The 21,155-nt window shown below is 42.8% G+C and overlaps 1 protein-coding gene across 1 annotated transcript in view; it reads left to right on the top strand.

Moving 5' to 3' along the window:
* Positions 1–21,155, top strand: part of LOC133135688 (lysophospholipid acyltransferase 2-like) — a 48,976-nt gene that overhangs the window by 9,270 nt on the left and 18,551 nt on the right. Inside the window, exons 2-3 of the mRNA XM_061252886.1 lie at positions 16,754–16,899; positions 19,560–19,637. Coding sequence (XP_061108870.1) covers positions 16,754–16,899; positions 19,560–19,637 — 224 coding nt within the window. The remainder of the gene's footprint in view (positions 1–16,753; positions 16,900–19,559; positions 19,638–21,155) is intronic.

Genomic DNA, 21,155 nt, shown 5'->3' with positions numbered 1-21,155 from the left:
CTGGCTGGAATGCCTTTGTAATTCTGGGTGGAAAACAAAAAAAAACAACGCAGTTTGCTTTTGACTGAATCTGATTATGGTGGTTGGAGTTTTGTTTTCTGAAAGGAAACTGAAGACGTCTTTTTCTGCAGGCCTTTGTGTAATTTGCTTGGCCTGGTGGGAACTGCGCGGTGTGCGAAAAATGAAAGGGCCTGTCCTCTCGAGGCATTAGCGCGCTGTTTTCATTACATTAGGAAAACTGCAGGAAATGCCCCCAGCCAAACTTTCTGCTGCAGAAGAGCCCGGGATGCATCCACGCCCTGAATCTGAGGCATGCAGGGCTTCAGAAGTGTGTGCGTGGGCGTGCCTGTTCTACTTGTGTAACCAGTGTGTATCCGTGACCCTGACCTTAAAGGACCACTGAAAAAGGTCGGCAGGAACCGGGCTGGTAACCTAAAGTTTGCTGGTTCAGTTCTGTTGTAACCTTGAGCAAGGTACTTTAGTCTCTTCATTTTATTCAGCTGTATAAAATGGATACTGTTTAACAGGTTGTGTAAATTGTACTGGGTAAGAGTGTAGACCTGCTAAATGCCAGCAATGTAAAGGTGGAATGATAATAAAATCTGTCTAAATATTGTTATGTAAAATTTCATATGGAGCGCATTGCGCAGGGTAAAAGTCTGGCCTCACTGGGTGATTTTTAGCAGTCCTCTGGTCACGTTCCAGTGGTCTCTCTGACCCCTGGTCACATGTTCGCAGTTTGCTGGTTATGTAATAAATAAAACGGGCCATTGAAGCTGGATGAGCTAGGGTGGCTGTACAGAGTAGAGCTACGAGAATTTGTTTGATACAAAATATTAAATTAAAAGCAGTGATGTTTGTTATGTAGGTGTGTATGTTCTGGCTTATCGGTAGCTGTATTCCCTCAACTCTGTTGAACCCTTGCTGGGGTTAGATTAAACACAGGCTGTGGCTAATGCAAATTCTCCACCCAGACTGCTGTCACAGTGCATTTAAATGCTGGAAAAGAGCTTTGTATATTCAGACCGCATAGGCAGTGATCTTCTCCCTCAGTGTGGTGTCAATGAATGTTCATGACAAATTATAATAAAATGATGATTATTGAAAATAAATGTGATTGCACTATCGTTGTGGCTGTTCATTAAATAATTTTGATGCACACTGTTAATTGAGTCTCGCTTTGCTATTGATAACTGCAAGTTACAAGTAGAGTTGCCAGATTTAGAACTTGACATCATGCACACACACACACACACACACACAAACACACGGGTGACATGGAGCAGCTTAGAGCTTGGTCACAAACAGTGCTGGCTATAGTATGAATAAGAGATGTAACTATGTTGGCTGTATTGATGCTGCTTTGTGTTGTATTTGTAATGCTGAACCATGTCGGGTTGACAAGCAAGGTTCCAGGAAATTACTGCAGGGGTTTACCAAATTTCATTACATTTTCAGTTTTATATACAATAAATTTGAAATTTGAAGATTATTACTTTACCGGTTAATAGCTTTTCAGATGTATTTTTGTGAAGGTACACTTGTCTTTGAGTGATTCATGCTTCCAGTGGCTGCCCAGTATAAGCTTCCACTGGGTGCGATGAGCTAAATGTGCTTTAATGTGCTTGGGGTCACCGGCAGACATGCATGAGTGAGGTTTAAGGGCATTTACTGTCACCCCCCCAGAGCACATATTTGAAAAATGATTGCTTTCATCATTCAAACATATTTATACTTAAATCAGGGGCAGGCTTTGAGAGAGCAGTCACTAGATTACAAAGGTCAGCGTGGTGATTTCACTCCTTGCAATTAATGTAAATCAAATGACAACCATTATGTGTGTGTGTCTGTGTGTATCATAGAGAGAGATTGTTTGGGTGGAACAGGTTATATATATAATATATTGGGCAGCCTGTAGCGTAGTGGTTAAGGTATGTGACTGGGACCTGCAGGGTCGGTGGTTCAATCCACAGTGTGGCCACAATAAGATCCGCACAGCCGTTGGGCCTTTGCGCAAAGCCCTTAACCCTGCATTGCTCCAGGGGAGGATTGTGTCCTGCTTAGTCTAATCAACTGTACGCTCTGGATAAGAGCATCTGCCAAATGCCATGTATTTGAATGTATACAGTATGCACTCAGTGAGCAGTATTTTATTTTGTATTTATTAGACTTATTTTTTAGACTTCTACTGATGTCGCCTATCCACTTAGAGTTATGATTCGTTGAGTGTTCTACATACGATTATTTGTGGTTATTTGTGTTCCGGTCACCATCCTGTCTGCTTTGACCAGTCTTGCCATTCTCCTCTGACGCCTCTCATTAACAAGGAATTTGAAAAACTGCTGCTCACTGGATTTCTTTGTTTGTTGCACCATTCTTTGGAAACTCTAGAGACTAGTGTACATGACATGAAAATCCCAGGAGATCAGCAGTTTCTGCGATACTCAAACCACCCTGTCTGCCACCAACTATCATTCCACAGCCAGAGTCACTTAGATCACATTTCCCCCCCATTCTGTTGGTCGATGTGAACATTAACTGAAGCTCCTGACCCGTATCTACATGACTGTATGCATTGCACTGCTCCCACACAATTGGCTGATTAGATAATCGGGTGTAATAAAGTAAAAATGTTCTTAATAAAATGCTCAGGAGCCGGGTCTGCCAGGGCAGCCAGGGTGGCCTGTAGTGTAGTGGTTAAGGTAAATGACTGGGACCCGCAAGGTCGGTGGTTCGATTGCCGGTGTAGCCACAATGAGATCCGCCCCAGGGAAGGATTGTCTCCTCCTTAGTCTAATCAACTGTACATCACTCTGGGTTAGAGCGTCTGCCAAATGCCATTAATGTAATGTAATGTAATGTAATATATTGCAACCTGCACTGTGGGAAGCAGGTTTATTTTCTATCATCAGCACAGTCCACCCCTGTAGGTCATCGCTCCTGAATGCTCACTTTACCCTGCGCCCCTCCACACCCTAATTCATGCCCAATGTTTCCCACTCTGTGGTACACCCACAACCTGGATAGACAGGCCAGATTTGAAATGTGTCGTCTGTGTCATGAAGGGATGTGCCAATTAATGAGACAAATAATAACAGTGTTATTAAAATGACTGGATTCACCAGACCGTGCCTCTCTTTCTTGCTGTGCCTTTGTCTGTCATGTCTGCTAGTTAGTCTACACTTTCACCCCCATGCCTAATTATAGCTGTAAATAGCATACGGTTTCTCTCACACCCTCATTCCTACCTACAGCTTATGCTAGATTTAGACTTTCGTCTTTAATTAGTTACAGGAATAATTTGTACTTCGGTATCATAATTTCACGGTTTGTCAGCTACAGGGTGTTTGTAACAAAGTAAGACAAAATGGTAGTGGATTGTGGGTGGTGCAGAAGCGTATTTTGGTCAGATTCAATGGGTTTGTGTTCTAGGTAGTGCAGAAGGATATTTTGGTCAGATGAAATGGCTTTGTTATAGGCAGTGCAGAAAGCAGTATGCGACTGTGTGACATGCATTACAGTCTAGTCTCAGATGTCTGTTACTTAACAGGGTTACGTAAGCCTGTAGTGGCAGCCATGAATGATGTAGTACAATGTGAATGCTTTCTGTTTTCAGTGTCCGCTTGTTGCGTCTTTGAGAAGTATAGTATTGTACATACAGTGGGCTCCAGAATTATTGGCACCCCTGACTGACTGGCAATGCATGAAAAAAATAAATAAAAATAAAAATAAAAATGGCAACATGTAAACAATACTGCACTTTATTAATATTTCAATAGAATCACCAAAAGCAAACATTCATTTAATAAACTATTCACCAACATGAAGCTGTTATCCATGCCAGAGGCTATACCGTGAACGTAAGGTCGGAGAGCTGGTGTTTATAAATAGCTGGGTTTGCGGCCTCCAGGCCCTTTGTCCGTTCGGTCCCTTCTGCCACGCTACTCCAGCTTGGTTGTGTGAAGACCGTCTCCTAGCAACGGGCGTCTTGGTGATGCCCGGCAACCCCAGGGCCAACTGGATCTCCGAGTTCCTGTATTTTCTTTTTTAAAGGTCTCCCTTCTTGAGTGTTTGTCATTTGCAAGGTGTGAAACAACAAGCTGTGGCCATGTCCCCGTCACCTCTCTGCCCTGGCCTGTGCTGAGCCTGCAGCTCGTTCTCGAGGGGAGTCCTTAGTTTCTTTCAGAGTCTCGGGGCCCCTGGCGGGCGCTGGTGGACCCAAAGCGCCTCGCTTGCTGAAGCAGGTCTTTCCCTTTGCCACCATCTTCTTTAGGGCAAATCCATGGTAACACACTTAACTATCAGATACTGTATGTGTGAGGAAATTCGATACAGCTACATAATCGAGACTGATATACAGTCAGCGCCATAATTAATTGGACAGTGACACATTTTTTTGTTGTTGGTTCTGTACCATAGCATACGAGGTGCTGTCATTTCTAAATGGTTCATCTGATATGGAAATATGAAAATACCCTCAAATTAAAGCTGACCATCCACACTTCAACCTCATTGTATCCTTAAAACTTGGTGTTAGAGTACAGAACCAAAATAACAAAATGTTACTGTCCATTGTGCTGTGGTGCTCACTGGAAGCTTCTATAACCATCAGGAGCAAATTACCCTGTCGGTCTCTTATGTAGCTCTATTGGATTTTATCATGCAGATTTACTGCATTTGTAATGTTGGTTGTTATGGAATTGGCCGCAGGCATTTTGACTGAAGCGTGCTGAGACGGTGCTGTCAGTGGAAAGCCAGGTGTGTGGGAACGTGCGCTCTGCTCTGGGAACGCCGAATGGGGTGGAGGAGCAGTGATGAAAGGCCTTCCCCTGTTCCTTTATCCAAGATCTCCAGGGTGCGGCAGGTTGAGCCCCTCCTATACTTTCCCAGCTCAGCCTCTAACGTACAATATCCTGGCAACGCTGTCTGTGCGTTTCTGTCCGCTACTGAGGGCTTAGTTATTATTATACATTTTTATCATCTCTGGCTGTTGATTTGGCGCTCTTGAAAAGCAACACCACTTAGCTAGCTGTTTTGTATTTTCCTTTCTCTAAACTCATTTAGTTTACTCACTTCTACGAATGTTTGTTTAGGTGCAATAGCTTATTTTGGTTGCATGTATTTTGCCATTTCTGCGGATGTGGATTTTGGAATTAGGACATAACATCTTTAAAAACAATTTTTTTTTCTCAATGTAATGCAGTTTTGGAAGAAAAAAATAGAATTGTACAAAAGTAACAAGTATTGATCAAATGTGTTTCCTCCTCACTAAACCACCCGTAAAGCCCTACTCAATTTGTAGTAGCCCTTGCTCAACAAGTTTGTCCAAGTTTGTCCTGCTTCACCAGGTTTTAAGGTGTGCTTGGTTCATTCATGCGAATGTGTAAAACAAGATGGGCTGGTTCGTGGCATTGGTTCTTGAAAAAACATGCTATGATGGTTCATTGTGGGCCATTATGACTCTGGGAAGCCTTCGGTAAATTAGCAAGTGTACCCCCGAATGTTGTTACTTGAGATGTGCTGGGCTCTGGGGAATGTGTTATTGCACACTGGACCTCACAGACCTGTGTACAGTAGTGATGGCAGCCATGTTGAAAATTGCATAGCTGCGGGCTGCCACTGCTATGTAAATATAATAGCAGAAAGACTGCAATGTTGCACTTAATTCACTGTATGCGGGTAATGCGGGCTCCTGGGCCTGATCTAGTGCTGACGCCCAACTCCTCACCCTGTTCGCTGAGCCTCGCTCTCGTACTCCAAGTGATGATCCTGTAGGGACCTTTGTCTGTTCTAGGACAAGTTGGAACAGATGGCTTTCTTTTGGAAAGCATGCATCTGATTAGGAGTGTTTTCCCGAACTATGTTGCTTAGCATTTTGATTCCAGCATGTTTCCATTGACGTTACCTGCTTGTTGACTCTTGGTACTCCTTACCAAACCTTGTTATCCTACCTGACCATAAGTGCAGTATGTTATGGCAGATAACTATTTTATGATGGAAAAGAATTACGATTTTTATGGTTGGACTGATTATTTGTTGACCGCTTTTTACAGTTTCCATTGTTCAAACACTAAAACCGGTCCTCGATAACAGCTAAATTTGTCAATGAGATCACGTGGTACAACTGCCATATTGCAGATGCTGGTTTGTGTAAACCGTAAACATTGACACGTGAGTTTTCAGACAGACACATGGAAGAACAGACTGATTTTTCCTTTGCTGATGTTTGCTGCTGTATTACATTCCAATTGGACAGGACGTTAAGCCTAGATGGGGGATGTTATGTAATTTATAATGTTCATGAGGTAAAAAAATTATAGAATTGTATAAGTTTATACTTTGTTATTGCATGGCTGTTTTCATATACCTCCTAACTTGGAAGAATGGTCTACTAGGTTCACTTTGTGGACTAAAATCAAATGCTTTTGCTTATTAGAAACCGGTCTGCAAATCCCATGTTGTGTTTTGCATGGTTTCGTCTTTAGACAAAAATCTGCTGATCTGGGCCTTATTTTGTTTACAGCTGAGTCAGCAGCTTCCCGCATTCAGAGTCCTTCTTTACATGAGAATCTTACCCCTGTTCTCAAGTGTAGGCCTGTCCTGGGTTGGCTCATCAGGTCCAGCAAGAGAGGAATGTTTTAAATTATCCACCAAAATGAAATGACTAATGTTGACAATTCAGAGCTGAAATGAATGTCAAATACAATTGCTTATACTCACTGACACATTGGTGTGTGACAACAGGGGAGTGATTAAATTGGAAACTAAGAAACAGTGGTGTCATGAGAACATTACTCAAACAGTCAACAGGAAAATGACTGTTTAGCGTGACTCAGTGACTGATTGGAGGGGATGTTGCGCAATTCAGGGTCATTCCTGTCTTCCTGCTTATGTAGAGTGCCATCACTGCACCCACCATATGCAGTTCTACACTCCCTGAAACAACTGACTTTAGACCAGACCTTCGGTTTGAACAAACTGCCAGTCCTAGTCCTGGGGCCGATTCCATCTATTGAGCAGGGTGTGTACTTAGAGGGGTTTGCTGTGTTTTGCAGCTCTCCTTACGAGATGTTTTGTGAACATTACATGGGGGCACGTTGTCTCTGCTGCCTTTGTAGTACATTGTTGTGAGTTCAAGTATGCAGCTGGCCACACTGTTAAGGCTGAACACAGTTGTCCTCTCATACCTACAGCATTTGCCAGTCAGACCTTCTGCTCTGTCCTCATTCTGTCTTGAAATGTAGGCGGCCTGTAGCGTAGTGGTTAAGGTACATGACTGGGACCCATAAGGTCGGTGGTTCGATCCCCAGTGTAACCACAATAAGATCCAAACAACCTTTGGGCCCTTGAGCAAGGCCCTGCGTTGCTCCAGGGGAGGATAGTCTGATGAACTGTACGTCGTTCTGGATCAGAGCGTCTGCCAAATACCATTAATGTAATGAAATATAGCTACTGTACATAATGTTAACTTCAGGGTCCTTCTTTCACTATAGTTATTTTTTATTAAAAAAGACCATGTAAAAATTCTAAAATATATTATTTTCAGATACGGCTTATGCGCGGAGACACGCACGTACAGTACACTACAGTGCTGAACCTCACCCAGGGTTCACCAACCTATTACATGAGCTGCATTCTCAGCCATGAAACTTGTGGCTTTAGAGAAGGAAGTGGCGCTGTGCGAAAACACTCAAATCAGAGACTCTTGGTCTTTATTGTCTGAAACCGCAAGGGCTCTGATTCTAAGCAGGCGGTAATGCTGAAGTCCCATTCATCAAGTCATTTTTGAATTCCCATGGCCTCAGGTTCATGTGAAGTAATTTAGCAGAAGAAATCATTTTTGACTTTCCTGTTTAGCTCTTGACAGTTAATGTGAAATAAACTGCCACCGGAGGTGGTCTCTGGGTCCGGGGTGGCTGTGCTTGCTCAGATATTAATAGAAGCTGGGTGATCATTACACCATGTACCATACATGCTTAGCAGATCCCCCTATCTAGAGTGACTTACACAGCGAATATTTTGTACATACTCTACATCCTCTCATAAAGCTGAACATTTTTAGACCATGTGTTAGGGGTGCAATGGCAATTTCCCCATCTGGGATTGGAACTTCAAAGTCACAAGCCAAGTTGGTGCAGTACATCACAGCCTCACACCTACTGTGCTGCATCCACACAAAGAACTGCTGTGTGTGTGTGTGTGTGTGTGTGTGTGTGTGTGTGTGTGTGTGTGTGTGTGTGTGTGTGTGTGTGTGTGTGGGTGTGGGTGGGTGTGTGTGTGTGGAAAAAAAAAAAAGGAAAAAAAAGAAACTGACTGCATTTCAGTACAGTGTATGTTAAAGGGTGCCTTTCATTGCTGGCAGGATTGTTTCCATTCCACCAGATTCCAAAGACATTCCCAAAATGCCCCCCCTGTAGGATGAAGTGCCGTACTGCTGAACCAGGCCACAGTGAACGCACTCCTTCAGTAGTGTGCAATAATCTGGGCAACCCTGGTCAAAAAGCCTTTTACTATTAATATCTATGTGAACAAAAGCAAACCTGTCCTCCAAATGGTACAAAGTTAAACATGACAGATTTCTTCACATTTTAAAGCAAGATTAGTTTGTATTAAAAGATTTTTCATTTCCAAAATAATTAAAAAAGGAAATGATTATGTGGCAGATTGAAAGAGCCAAGTTGGGACCGCATGATCTCAGTTTAAAGTCTTATCTGAAAGATGGCACCTCCTACAGCACAGTGTCCCCATCACTGCTCTGGAGTATTGACCAGAAGGAAGATTGTCCCCTACTGGCCCACCAACACCACTTCTAGCCAAAACTTTGTTTTCCCAGGGGGTCTCCCATCCAGTTAATATTTTGACTTGCTTGCTATTCAGATTTTGACTAACTGCCTATAGAAAGATGGCAACGATTTGAACATGAGCATAAAAACACAAGTTTTAATGTTTTTAGTATTCCGTTACATCTCCCATCCTAACCAAGCCCACACTTGCTTAGCTTCAGCCATTCAGCAGGAGCGGGTTGGCTGCTGGCACAGCCCGCCTTGAGAGCCTAATATCAGGACCAGAATCATGACATGGCTGCCCTCAACCTCAGCAGGGAGATGGAATTTATTCAGGCCCAACCCCTGTCCTGTTCCCACAAGTTATCAGTCCTGAGTTTACCTTCTGTAATTAGCCTTCAAGTAGAAATGATCTAAATATGCCTCTCTTGCTCAAGATGTTTGATAAGGTGTCCATGTCTTAAAGTGCAAAAATCAAAGTTCAAACTATTTGGGTTGCAAGGTACCACATGGGTGTAGCCACAGCTGTGACTTCTTGCATTGTTACATACCATTCGTGCCATCCCCTCAAATTATTAAGAGGTTGTTGCAGTTTTGTGTCTATGTGAAAAACCCACTGGACTATAGACAATAGTAATATGATTTACTTAAGTCAGCTATTTAAGTCCGGTATTTACATAGCTGACAAGATGCATTTAATATTTTGACAACGATTTGAACATGAGCATAAAAACACTGCTAAATTACCTGGCTAATACTTTTTTAAGGTTTAATGTTTAAGTATTCAGTTGCATCATATTATGTACTCATGGATCTGCTGTGGTTCATATTAAAATGCCAATTTGAAAATATACTGTATATGAACTTACGAATATTGGAGAAATTAGATTTTTAAAATAGAATTGTATCTAATAGATTAATTGATTGAATGAGTAATATCGATTATTTGATTGGAATCAATCCTATTTAAGTACAAGGACATCAGTGCAGCCATTGTTCTGAGGAATCCATACTGAAACATCAGCCAACCTAAAAAATCATGTTCACACAAAATGAATAATTTATATAAAAATGAGTGCTTCAACATTATTTTCTGGTGAATAGAAAGTATATTGGTATGTTTTTCACAATAATCCTATCTCGGGGAAGCATTCCGTGTGTTTGACTCATACTGTACAGTATGGTGTGGATGTAGACAAAGGGATCATTGTATTTTCTATCTTGAGAGGGGTAGTATGTTAATAAAAAATGCGATGGGCTTCCTGTGTCAGCACCCCAGGGCAACAAGAGCTTGTTTACTGTAGTTCCTTTAGCCCAAATGAGTTTGGTGTAAATGATCTAATTCCGTAGCTCAGTTGTTATTGTTGAAGTATAGGTTTGTTCTGTTTTTACATAGGCCTGTTGCTGTAGTGTTAAACCTGCTCACATATTGTTATAAGGACATGGGCTACACTACAGGATTAAATCGGAATCAAATCCCTCCTGGTAGACAGATGTCATTAGTGTATAGGTGTGCAAATCTCTGAATATTGTATTGTAACTAAATCTATAATGATCTATAATCTATATAATTGGTGTTATATCACTAATGGTGTATACCTGATACCTAAGTGTTGCATACTGTATATTGCTGTATATCAAATAACCTTGCCCCTGTCAATACATCAGTGAAAATATATTGAGTAGTGGGGTGGAGTTGTGATTTGGTCAGGGTTTTTAGATGGAAGACTGCTGGTTCCCCTTCTGGTCTGAGGCATTTCCTCTTGGACTGGTCGGGCGTTGTTTGACTCGTCACCTGCATGTTTCAGTTCTGCCCTTGCCGCTGCCTCCGTGCAGAGAAGGGAAGGGTGATGTTTGTGAAAGGTTGGTCTATCCTCAGTTATTTCTGATTTTGTAATAACTTATAGCCCATGATAAAAGGAGGCATGGCGTATGAGCCACTCTCATTTTCTCCACTCTCCCGATCCCCCTCTCCCTCTCTCTTTCTGTTGCATTTTTCATTCACTCTTCATTAACTGCTGTCTGCTCGAATGAAAATCTGGTCCAGCTTCTGTTTGTGGAGACTCGTCTTCAACAAAATGTTTCATTACTGGTTGATTTGGAGAGACTGAGAAAAATAATGTAGAAGGGAAAATGGCATAGCTTAACAAACTGTACATATGAATGAACTGCTATTTTTCTTTTGGTTGCTTTTCCTTGATAATCTAGTTGGAGTCTTCTGAATGAATGTGTTCTTCAGACACACCCTCCCAATAAGAATTCAGAATGACCACAAAGATTTGACCAGACTTGCAGCTTTTTAATTTGTTGTGGTGAAGTTAACCTGTGTGAGGTTGGCTAACCAATTATTTAGAGTGCAGTGAGTGCACATGGGGTGGTTAGATAATCTGCAATATCACATGAGTATTGCGTTTTATCCATACCCATATGGATATTAAAGTTCATTTTGTTTAATAGTATCTTGCAACAAATGTGGTGTTGGCTTTCGAGGGCATGCTCCTAGAGCAGTGGTTACGTGTTCATCATTTCGCCAGCACTTGGCCTTTTGAACTGTGTAATACTCGTTGTTTCTGTTTGTTTGGGCTCTGACCTCAGCCAACTAAGCAAAAGTGCAAGCTGATATGATGATGAAGATATGGGTTCAGGTGCAAAGAACTTATCTACAATGAACTTAATGTGTTTACACTGGCTAAATAGTTTAAGATTAACTGACCTGGTTTCAAAGCATTTCTAAATTGGCTGATCTGGATTCTGTTGCAAAGCGGTCAGAAATGGGCTGAGCTGCGTTCTGTTGCAAAGCGGTCAGAAATGAGCTGATCTGGGTTCTGTTGTTAAGCGGTCTGAAATGATCTGATCTGGGTTCTGTTGCTAATCTCGGTGTACGTGCTAAGCAATTGGATTATGGTCCAAAGCTGTACTTTCCATTGTATTTGTGGAATGTGATATTTTTGGCCGTTAGATCAACTTCCTTCTGATTTATTGAAAAAGGGGGAAAAAAGCATACCGTTTTCCACCCCTCCCTACTCTGACTATTCGAATACAAAGCTGACTATTTAGGCCTACTCAATATTGTAACATTACAGTTAAATATTTGAGATTCTTGAGTTATGCATGTAGCATGAGGGCTGTGCAGGAGTGGGTCTCGCTAGCCAGATGCGAGAGAGGGGTTCCTGATGTGCCTGCGCCCTCGCCACGGCAGTGCTGCCTGCCCAGAATGCACTGGTGCTGTGCCAGGCTGCCCACTTTGCGCCGGTTTCCTGGAGCCGCTCTGGGCTTGGCTCCCCTAACCCCCCCAACCCCCCCACCCCTCTTTAACAGGGTCGAAGAGTCATCGAGAGGTACCTCAGAGCGATTATCCAGATGTGCCGCATATAAGCCACGTCCAACGCTAACAAAGCCCTGCCTGTTTGCTCTTCCGAACCGAAAGGGACAGCTGCCAAGTCACACAATACGCCTTAACAGCAGCGGCGGCTAGCGCGGGGGACGCTGAGTGATGGTTGTGAGGTGCATTGTGGGACTGCACAAGCTGCGATTGTCCCCCTTTCCACGCCGCGGATTTTCTGCAGTGCCTGTTTTTCCCTGGGCTAATGGTGCCACTGTCTCCATAACAAAGGCAAAACATCCTGCGCATTTGAAGGCCGCTGCCCGTTAACAGATGCTGTTAACGAAGCGGCCGCCTACCCTTCGGGACCGGCCCTGGCTCACAGCGCCTCTCTAACCGGTCTGAGCTTCTGCGGTCCGGAGCTCCGGCTGTCCCATTTGGACACTTGTCTGAGCTGTAATTTGTTTTTCTTTCGCTCCCATATGCTTGTTGTGAGGGATAGGTACCTCACATAGCACTTATCTTCCGAGTAGCCTGTTTTTTAAGTCTCACAGATGTTTGCCTCCGGTCTGAATATATAGAATCTTTGAAGGGATTTTTGCCATGAAGTACTGAATAAAAGTGTTTTTCAAAGTGTTGTGAGTATGGAGAGGGTTGGTGGCTGTGCAGTTCTCTGTTTAAAATATGACTGCTGGTAAACATATTCTGTGGTGATCATTTTTAATTCCAGTTATACAATAGTATACTGATTTGAAAGCTTTCATTTACATGATATATAGTGTGCTCCATAATTATTGGCACTGGCTGACAATGCTGACGACTTCTAACTACAACATCTTGAGACCAAACGTGGAACATTTTGGTCAGATACAGCATCAGCATGTTTGGAGTTGAAACAGAAATGCATACCCACGGTGAAATATGGTGGTGGGTCAGTGACATTTTTGGGCTGATTTAGTTTCAGACATCCAGGCACACTGGTTAAGATCAATGGTATGATGTATTCCACCAAGTATTGGGCTATTCTGGCTGACAATCTGGTTGCCTCTGCCATCTTCGATGGCCATCTCAGTCACCAGACCTCAATCCAATCGAAACACTGTGGGCTGAGTGTCCAAGCAGAAAAAAATGTATGCTGTATTGTGAAAAGGCAAGTATATGGATTGTAGCATTGAATTAGCTTTTTTGTTGAGAGATGTCAGTATTGATTTTCAAAACCAGCGCAGATCAGCAGGGCAACATGGATTGGTGTTCGCATTCATTTATCCAAAATCTGAAACTTGAAAAATGTGGTATCTCTCTAGCCACTCAACAGAAACCGTGATTGATCTCATTTGCATGTGCACTCTTTTTGGTTTTGTCTGTGAGCATGTAGTTCATGTACAATAAACACAATGATCAGATGTGAACTAGGTATGCAAAATGTAGGGTCCCATGCTGTTATCGTGTTAATCATGAACTGTTACCTCATATTACTAATGTATAAATGAGATGAGTGCTACTCTCACTCTTTTGATAAATTGGAAATTAAAAAAACTACCAAGGTATGACGGATATCTGAAGTGGCTGGTTTGGTTGTTCATAGACTCATGCAAAGCTAGACATTTTACAGAATGTATTTGCAATATTAATGAATATAGAATATTGTAAATTCACATGAAATATATGATGAGTGCATGTACAAGTTGTTGGCTTGCTTGCCACCATGATATATTTTCCACTTTCGGCTTCTTGTTCTACCTAGGTTTGGTCTTCAGGGGCGGCATGACTTGTTAAATATAGCTTGCAGATTCCCAAGGCAGCTGGGGTAACGTTAGCCTTAAAACTTTGTTGTAGGTAAAATTTTTGAAAGGAACCTTTTTCCTTGCCTTGTCACAGATTTTTCCGGTCATTCGTCTGTGATGACTACGCATCTCCAAACAACCGGGTGTCCGGTGCAGGGAAACAGGTGTGCAGACAGTGTGGTGCATCTCTTGTAAATGGCAGAACATGGGTGTACCATTCGAAAATATATCCCGTCATTGAGCGACTTTTTATTCCGTGGCGGGTGCCGGTATTGCAGCGCGGTTCTTTGGCCACTTTCCCAGTTGAGGGATCTTGGGCCACGTTCAGCACACAGGCCATAGTTCCACAGCCAGGAAATGACCTCAGCTCTAGCACACTCTCCTGCCCTTCCCAAATACCCCAAATAAGTGCTGAGTGAGCCTTGTGTTAAAACCTCACTGAAGATTTCCTGAAATTAAAATAGCATTATTTTAAATGATATGTATAATCTTGCTGAGTTTTGGCAATTTATGAGCTTTTTTGGGCTTGTTTTCCATGTCTTACTAATGTCAGAATGGCTTGTCTGTGAACCTTGAGTGGAGCTGGCAGAGAGGTGGGCCGGTGTTATGTAATGGCTGGATCAGAGCAGCCGTGTTGGAGACCGAGATTAAAGCGCAAGGCTCAGAGTCGGCTCCCCTATTTGTTCTCCTTTGAATCTTGAGCTGAAGTTGCTGAGATACTGAGGTGCGGGAGATTATTGTTTGTCTGAATCCTGGCGTGGTTGAAGCAGGCCTCCTTCAGTTGCTGTGTGACGCATTCCTTTTTGTTTGGTCATTCAATCATCCTCCCTTCCCTGGTATTTACTGTACTGCTGTGTTTTTTCTCTCTCTCTCTCTCTCTCTCTCTCTCTCTCTCTCTCTCTCTCTCTCTCTCTCTCTCCTTCACATTATTCTTCCCTCTTGTGTTATTCTTTAATCTCTCTGTTCTGTCTTTCCATGCTCTGTGGTTTTGCTGAGGGTACGGAGGGGAGAGGTGAAACTAGTAACACTGCAAAAACCTTAAAATCTTATCTCTATTACTTTTTAAATAACACAAAAATAGTGCCAATGAGGTGAGACAATTTTAATAATTTTGAGATTTGCCACTTGTCAAGCAAACTGTAATCTAAAACAAGGTAATCTTGTCTACTTTAGGGGAAAAAATGAGATTAAGTCGTATTATATGACTAAAGTGCTTGTTTAGACAGACATTTTTTGCAGTGTGACACATGGGTTGGATAGGTATGGGCTTGTAAGCAATAGATGAGCCTGTGTAGGAGAAGCCAAAGCCTAACTGTTCAGACTGGTGAATAAGAGCTGGGTTGGATTGAAGCCACAGGGAACATCCAAAAGCAAGGGGAGCTTTGTACGACAGGGCATCAGGGGCTCAAAGATGTCATTTTAGCCCCCTACCCCACCCCAGTGGTGAAACTGTGAATGATGATGATGATTCATACAGTCAACCACTCTCCTGTTGTTACTTTTCCTAATGTCCCCGTGCTACTTAGCGGCAGAAAGCTTCTTTATTTGTCATATAAGCTGTACATTAGGTAATGAAAGGGCTCTTACATATTGCTACTCTACTCTAGTAGCAGAAGGCTGCTTGTGTCCTGTGGGCAGTGATTGGGAGGCCATGTTGGCGTACGTGCTATGTTAACCTGTGCCTCCGGTTTCCTTTTCCTGCCTTCCGGTACAGTTTGGAACAGAGTTTTGTAATTTTCCAGCTGTGTTTCAATTAGTTTCCCATGCACATTTCTCTGCTTGTGTCACGCACTGACGCTCATGGAACATGATGCCATGGCGATGAACAACACTCATCTGACGATGGCAGAATATTCCAGAAGTTCTGAGTGACGTGAGAGCTGAACTTTACTCTCTTCAGCTGATATTGTGCACTTTACTATGTTTACCATGTACTGCATGGCACCATCACCCATTTCCTGTCTGCAGAGTTGAGGGATAAAGTACTTTTCAGTCTCTTAGTTTCCTGTCCATGTTGTGTTTACAGCAGGTTGCTGTTAAGAGGTCTTAGCATGCGGTAGCACTATCTTATCACATCTTTGTTTAGCATCATCTGTTTGCTTTGCATTGTGAACACAAGCAGGAGCTGGCGATATGAAAGAAGTAGTCAATACACCTCCACCTGAAAACGCCCCTGCTATCTCAGGCAGGCATGACAGTTAGAGATGGTGCCCACAGGTGGTTGTGGTCTAGTTCTTTGAACCTCTAGTTCCAGTCTAAATGTAAAGTTCAATGTAAAGTGGTGACCAGGTGGTGTGACTATAGTAATACACGTTTCTAAAACTTTGTATGTGTAAGGATACAGTTGCAGGAAACTTCTAATGCCACGATCCTATATCTGCATCTCGCAAGGGAAGGGAAATTTTAAGATGCGAGTGGCAAAGGTTTGTATGAATTCAGGTGTGAAAATGCTGAAGTAGCCATGTAATGGTATATACTGTATATGGAGAAAGTATGATGTATGAAGTATGATCCATCCTCATAAATTGACCTATTAACTTGAGTGCTGAAACAACAACAAAAGGCTCTCTCTCCATCTTTCATTTCTCTGCTCTTTCTTTAATCTCTCTCTCTCTCTCTCTCTCTCTCTCTCTCTCTCTCTCTCTCTCTCTCTCTCTCTCTCTCTCTCTCTCTCTCTCTCTCTCTCTCTCTCTCTCTCTCTCTCTCTCTCTCTCTCTCTCTCTCTCTCTCTCTCTCTCTCTCTCTCTCTCTCTCTGTTCCAATTTAAATTCTGATAAGCCTTATGGTATAACTACACATTTATACAGTATTCCCAAACAATAATACATTATATCGCCGATAATAATGACCTCTCTCTGTCTCAGGTGAACTTTGTGGTGTGCCAGCTCTTCGCTCTGCTCACGGCCTTCTGGTTCCGGCTCTACCTGCACCCCAAGAAGAGCAGCCCGTTGGTCAGGCATGTGGTGGCCACTCTCCTGGGCTTCTACCTGGCCCTGTTCTGCTTCGGCTGGTGAGCGTCCCTCTGTGCCTACCCCCCCCCCCCCACCTCCGTAGTGGAAACTGGTTTCATTGGGTAATTGATATCCAATTAGAAAGCACTAATGGGCCGCGGTCTCCGGGCTGGTTGGCGTCTCGTCCCGTGGCAGACGGACAGAACAGTGAAAGCCGACGCTTTGTAGGGCAGTGTAAGTTTCTCTCGCGTAGCAGACTGAAAAAAGGACGCTCTTCCAGTTACGGCTTCTTGGCTGAGCTGGTGTCGGGTCATGTTTATGACTCCGTGTTTATGACTTCTGCTTAACGCGTGCTGACAAATCCACTCAAAAAGACAGTGGCATTGTCCAAGCAATTAACCTGACTGCCTAGTGCTAGATTTGTTTTGTTTCAGCGTGGATAGAGCATGCTTCCAGCTTCAGATCCTGGGCTACAGCTTTTTGTGTGTGTGTGAGCTTGGTCTTTGGCTCGGGCCACGCTCTGTATAAATTAAGTTTATTATGTTCATTCAACGCTGAGCTGCTACCGCAATCACTTGGCAGGTATGTGCTTTCACATTCGTTTTATTTTCATTTCATCATTCGCTTTTTACCCAGCTACCCGGAATTTCACCGGCAGCACATTCATAAAAATTGTTGCATAAACCCATTTGATTTTACTGTTGGCATAAAACAAATACAATTTCACGTTTTTGGATGACAGTCTTAGGAAGCTTATAAAGTGCTTAAGGAAGTTTTCATTCTTCCCCACTTCCACAATTTTTGCCTCCATTTGCTATATACTATGTTTATGCACTTATTTTTGTGCTGTTTCTATGGGTGAAGTGTACATGTAGATGCTTTAATGTAGCATTTAATATAATGCACAGTAACTCTTTAGCTTCCACTGTACGTAACTCGGCAGGTTCATACTGTACATACTGTATTGTAGGTCAGTCTCCCTCCTTTCTGAATCTCCAATCAGTTTTAATAACCTCAGTAATACATCCTGCTTGAATGGGGCAGACAATGAAGTGCTCCCAGGAGTGAGTCATGAATCATGATTGATTTAAACCTGGATGTTTGGGCGGGTGGATGGAACTGTATTGAGTCACTGCTTTGACACCTACTGTATATGTACTGCGTACAGAGGGCATTTCTGCTGAAGCACACTCACCCCTGATGCCCTTGTTAGTGAGAAAGTGACAATTGCTCTGTAAAATGCACACGCCGCTACCGGAGTGAGCTAGCACAAATCACAGGGAGGGGGAGGGGTGTCTCCTGCTGATGTTAACTGTGTCCTGGAAACCAGTGCTATGGTTACCCACGCACACGTGGCCCAATTAAGCCCGCCTTGTGACATAGCCTTGATCCCGCACATGCTCTGTGCCCCCATGCTGGCTTGCTAACTACTATGGAACAAACCAGATGGATTAATTTATTTACCCCTACAACAGAAATAATACTGCTCTTTGGTTCATTCTTATCACTGAAAGGGAGCCACTGGAGATTTTTTGCCGCTGTTGCCCTATGTCATGGTTTAGGACCGAGCTTTCTGTCAATCGTTTTGTGACAATTGTTTGTGAAGTGAATGATGCAAGTGCAATTTTAAATTATTTGATTTAAAGTATGGTTAATTTATTTCCTGTTTTTCTTTTTTATGCAAAGGTGTGTACTGTAAGTGCATTGTATATTATTACTTAGCTGGCGTACCATAACCACAGCATCTAGCTTTATATGAAAGACGGCTAGCTGCCAGGGAGGTTGCTGGTGAACCCTTCACACCAAGTAGACAGTTCTGACGTCTGACAGTGCAGCAATCTGGGAAAACAGGCTTTTTCTGAAGTGTGAAAGGGGTTTGTGAAATTCCACACTGGAGCCTGAGCCTTGACTGTGGTTTGGTAAAGGGTGAGTCTCCAAACCTTCCAGAAAACATGGTGTTAAGGTCATGTCCTCTTGAGCTCGACACAGATATGTTTATACAGTGCAGTATGAAAGTGCAAACAAACGCTTGAAATAAAATCATCACTATGTGGTCTAAAATTGGGGGGGACTATGTTATAGAAAGGGCTGTAATTCCTACACTGTTCACCCAATATGGAAAAACACTCAAATTAAAGCTGAAAGTGCATTTTAACAGAATTGTGATTTTTTATTTATTTCAACTGTTTGTTTGCTGGAGTGCAGAGTGCAAACAACAAGGAAATGTGTCGCTGTCCAAATACTTATGGACTGCACAGTATATATAGTAGTGAAGCAGAGATCTTGGTGTGCTCGGTTGGGTAGGTGGTTCTTTGATGTTTCAGCATGTTGGTCTCTTTCTTCAGCTTGTTTGACCACTAATCTTCTCATGAAGTTCAGGGATTAGGTTTTTGGTTACAGCGTTAACCACATTAAGGGTTATGATGAGGTGACGGCTGGTTGCACCTTTCATCAGCTTGTTCTTTAAAAATGTTTGTGACTATTACTTTATTACACTCAGGCTAATAAAACATCGTAGTATAGGAGTGCTGATCTAGGATCAGATTTCCATATCCATCCGTATCCTAACCTTATCTGTTTTGAGCTTAAAGGCAAGACTGATCCTGGATCAGAACTCCTACTCTGAATACTTTATGAATACAGGCTGCTGTGCCTGCGTTCTCTAGCGATTGCATTGACTGTAATAAAATTATGACAGTTTCCATCCTCTGTGTTGCAGGTATGCCTTACACTTCCTGGTTCAGAGTGGTCTCACCTACAGCATCATGATCTTGGCGAGCCTGGAACACATGCACAAGTGAGCAGCAAACCTGTCCCAGTCTCAGCAGAGCTTTCAACCCCTACACACACACACACACACACACACACACACACACACACACACACACCGCTATCTCTGAGGCACCTTGTGTTTCCATTCACCTTGTGCATGGGTGTGCTTGCGTGTGTGAGCTGAGGTCACATTCATGGAAGGATTTCATCACAAGGCACGCGCGTGTCCCCCCGCGGGAATGTGGCTAAAAATAAAACTCCAGACAATTGCCACGGACACAGGAGCGAGAGAGGAGGGAGGGAGAGAGACTGGGAGAAAGCAAAAAAGGGAGTATGTTAGACAGAATCATCTTGGCATTGTCCCGGTGTAAATTCGTCACTGGGCTGTTGATGGTGGGTTCCTTTGGCTGTTTTGTTTACAGTGAGCTCTAACGGTGAGAATGTGAGTACATAGAGAAGTTGGCTGTACATGGCTGTACCAAGTGAGCCAGCTTAGTAATGTCACTTCTCCTTTCAGTGACTGCCTTGGGCCATGGGTGAGGTTAAGGGGGCGTCAGATTAGACCGATCAGTTCTTAAATGCCTGAGATTCATTAATGAAGCATTAATCGAGTAATTAACCTTAAACCTTGCCTGGCCTTCACATGATTAAATGCATCTTGTCACAATCTCTCTTTTTAATAATTAGAAGCCAGTGGGGGGGGGATATCTCTATTGCCAAGCTATTAGGAACAGAAATTAAAATTACCTTCATCAAGAAAAGTATTAGAATGGCTATACATTTTGCCTCAAGGCCCAATCTCTGTTTATTTAAGCTTAGCTTTTTGGGCAGGCCACTTGACTTTTGGACGGAAATATAGACCTAGAGGACATTGACTTTTGGAGTTTGTGGACTTTGTGGAATTATGATTAGCTAGGCTGTGGGGAATGGGGATGTGGAAGGTGAGATTATATTACCCCTGAAGTCACCTGTGATATAATGATCCTGGAGGGTCACAGTGTCTGTGCGGCTTTCCATCCTCTTCAGACATATCTCTGTGAATAACAGTGACTGAGCCAGTTTAGCTGCCCTGTCAAAGAGTGACTTTGTAAAACTACTCAATCCTGGAAGATTGGATGGATCTAAATGATCCTTCAGGATCTGATATGAGAGTGGTTTAGTGTATTTTCGTTTTGTTTTTCATCTGTAACGAAGGATATTTTGTTAACAGGAGTGACTGATGACCTTTACAATGACTGCTATGGGGACAATGGGGGGGTTGTGGTCTGAAGCAAGACTCTGCAGCTTGTACTATGGTTTAGAAGGGGCCTGTGTTTTGGGGGGACAGACATATGGAATGAGGGACATATGTATTTACTACGCTCTTCCTAATGGAAATCCCTGGCTTGCATTAAAATCGTTTTTAATACAGACTGTTGACAGGCTGTAACAAAATTCCACACCAAATCATGAAATGGAATGCATCCTGTCAGAACTTAAATCAGTAGTAGATAAATATAGTTGACTTTCCACCCAGTTATCTGTGCTTTAGCCAGCCTTAGTC

The sequence above is a fragment of the Conger conger genome, chromosome 1 (genome assembly GCF_963514075.1).
Source record: "Conger conger chromosome 1, fConCon1.1, whole genome shotgun sequence".
Classification (NCBI taxonomy): Eukaryota; Metazoa; Chordata; class Actinopteri; order Anguilliformes; family Congridae; genus Conger; species Conger conger.
Note: the sequence above shows the minus strand (reverse complement) of the source record. Positions and strands in the feature narration are given on the sequence as shown.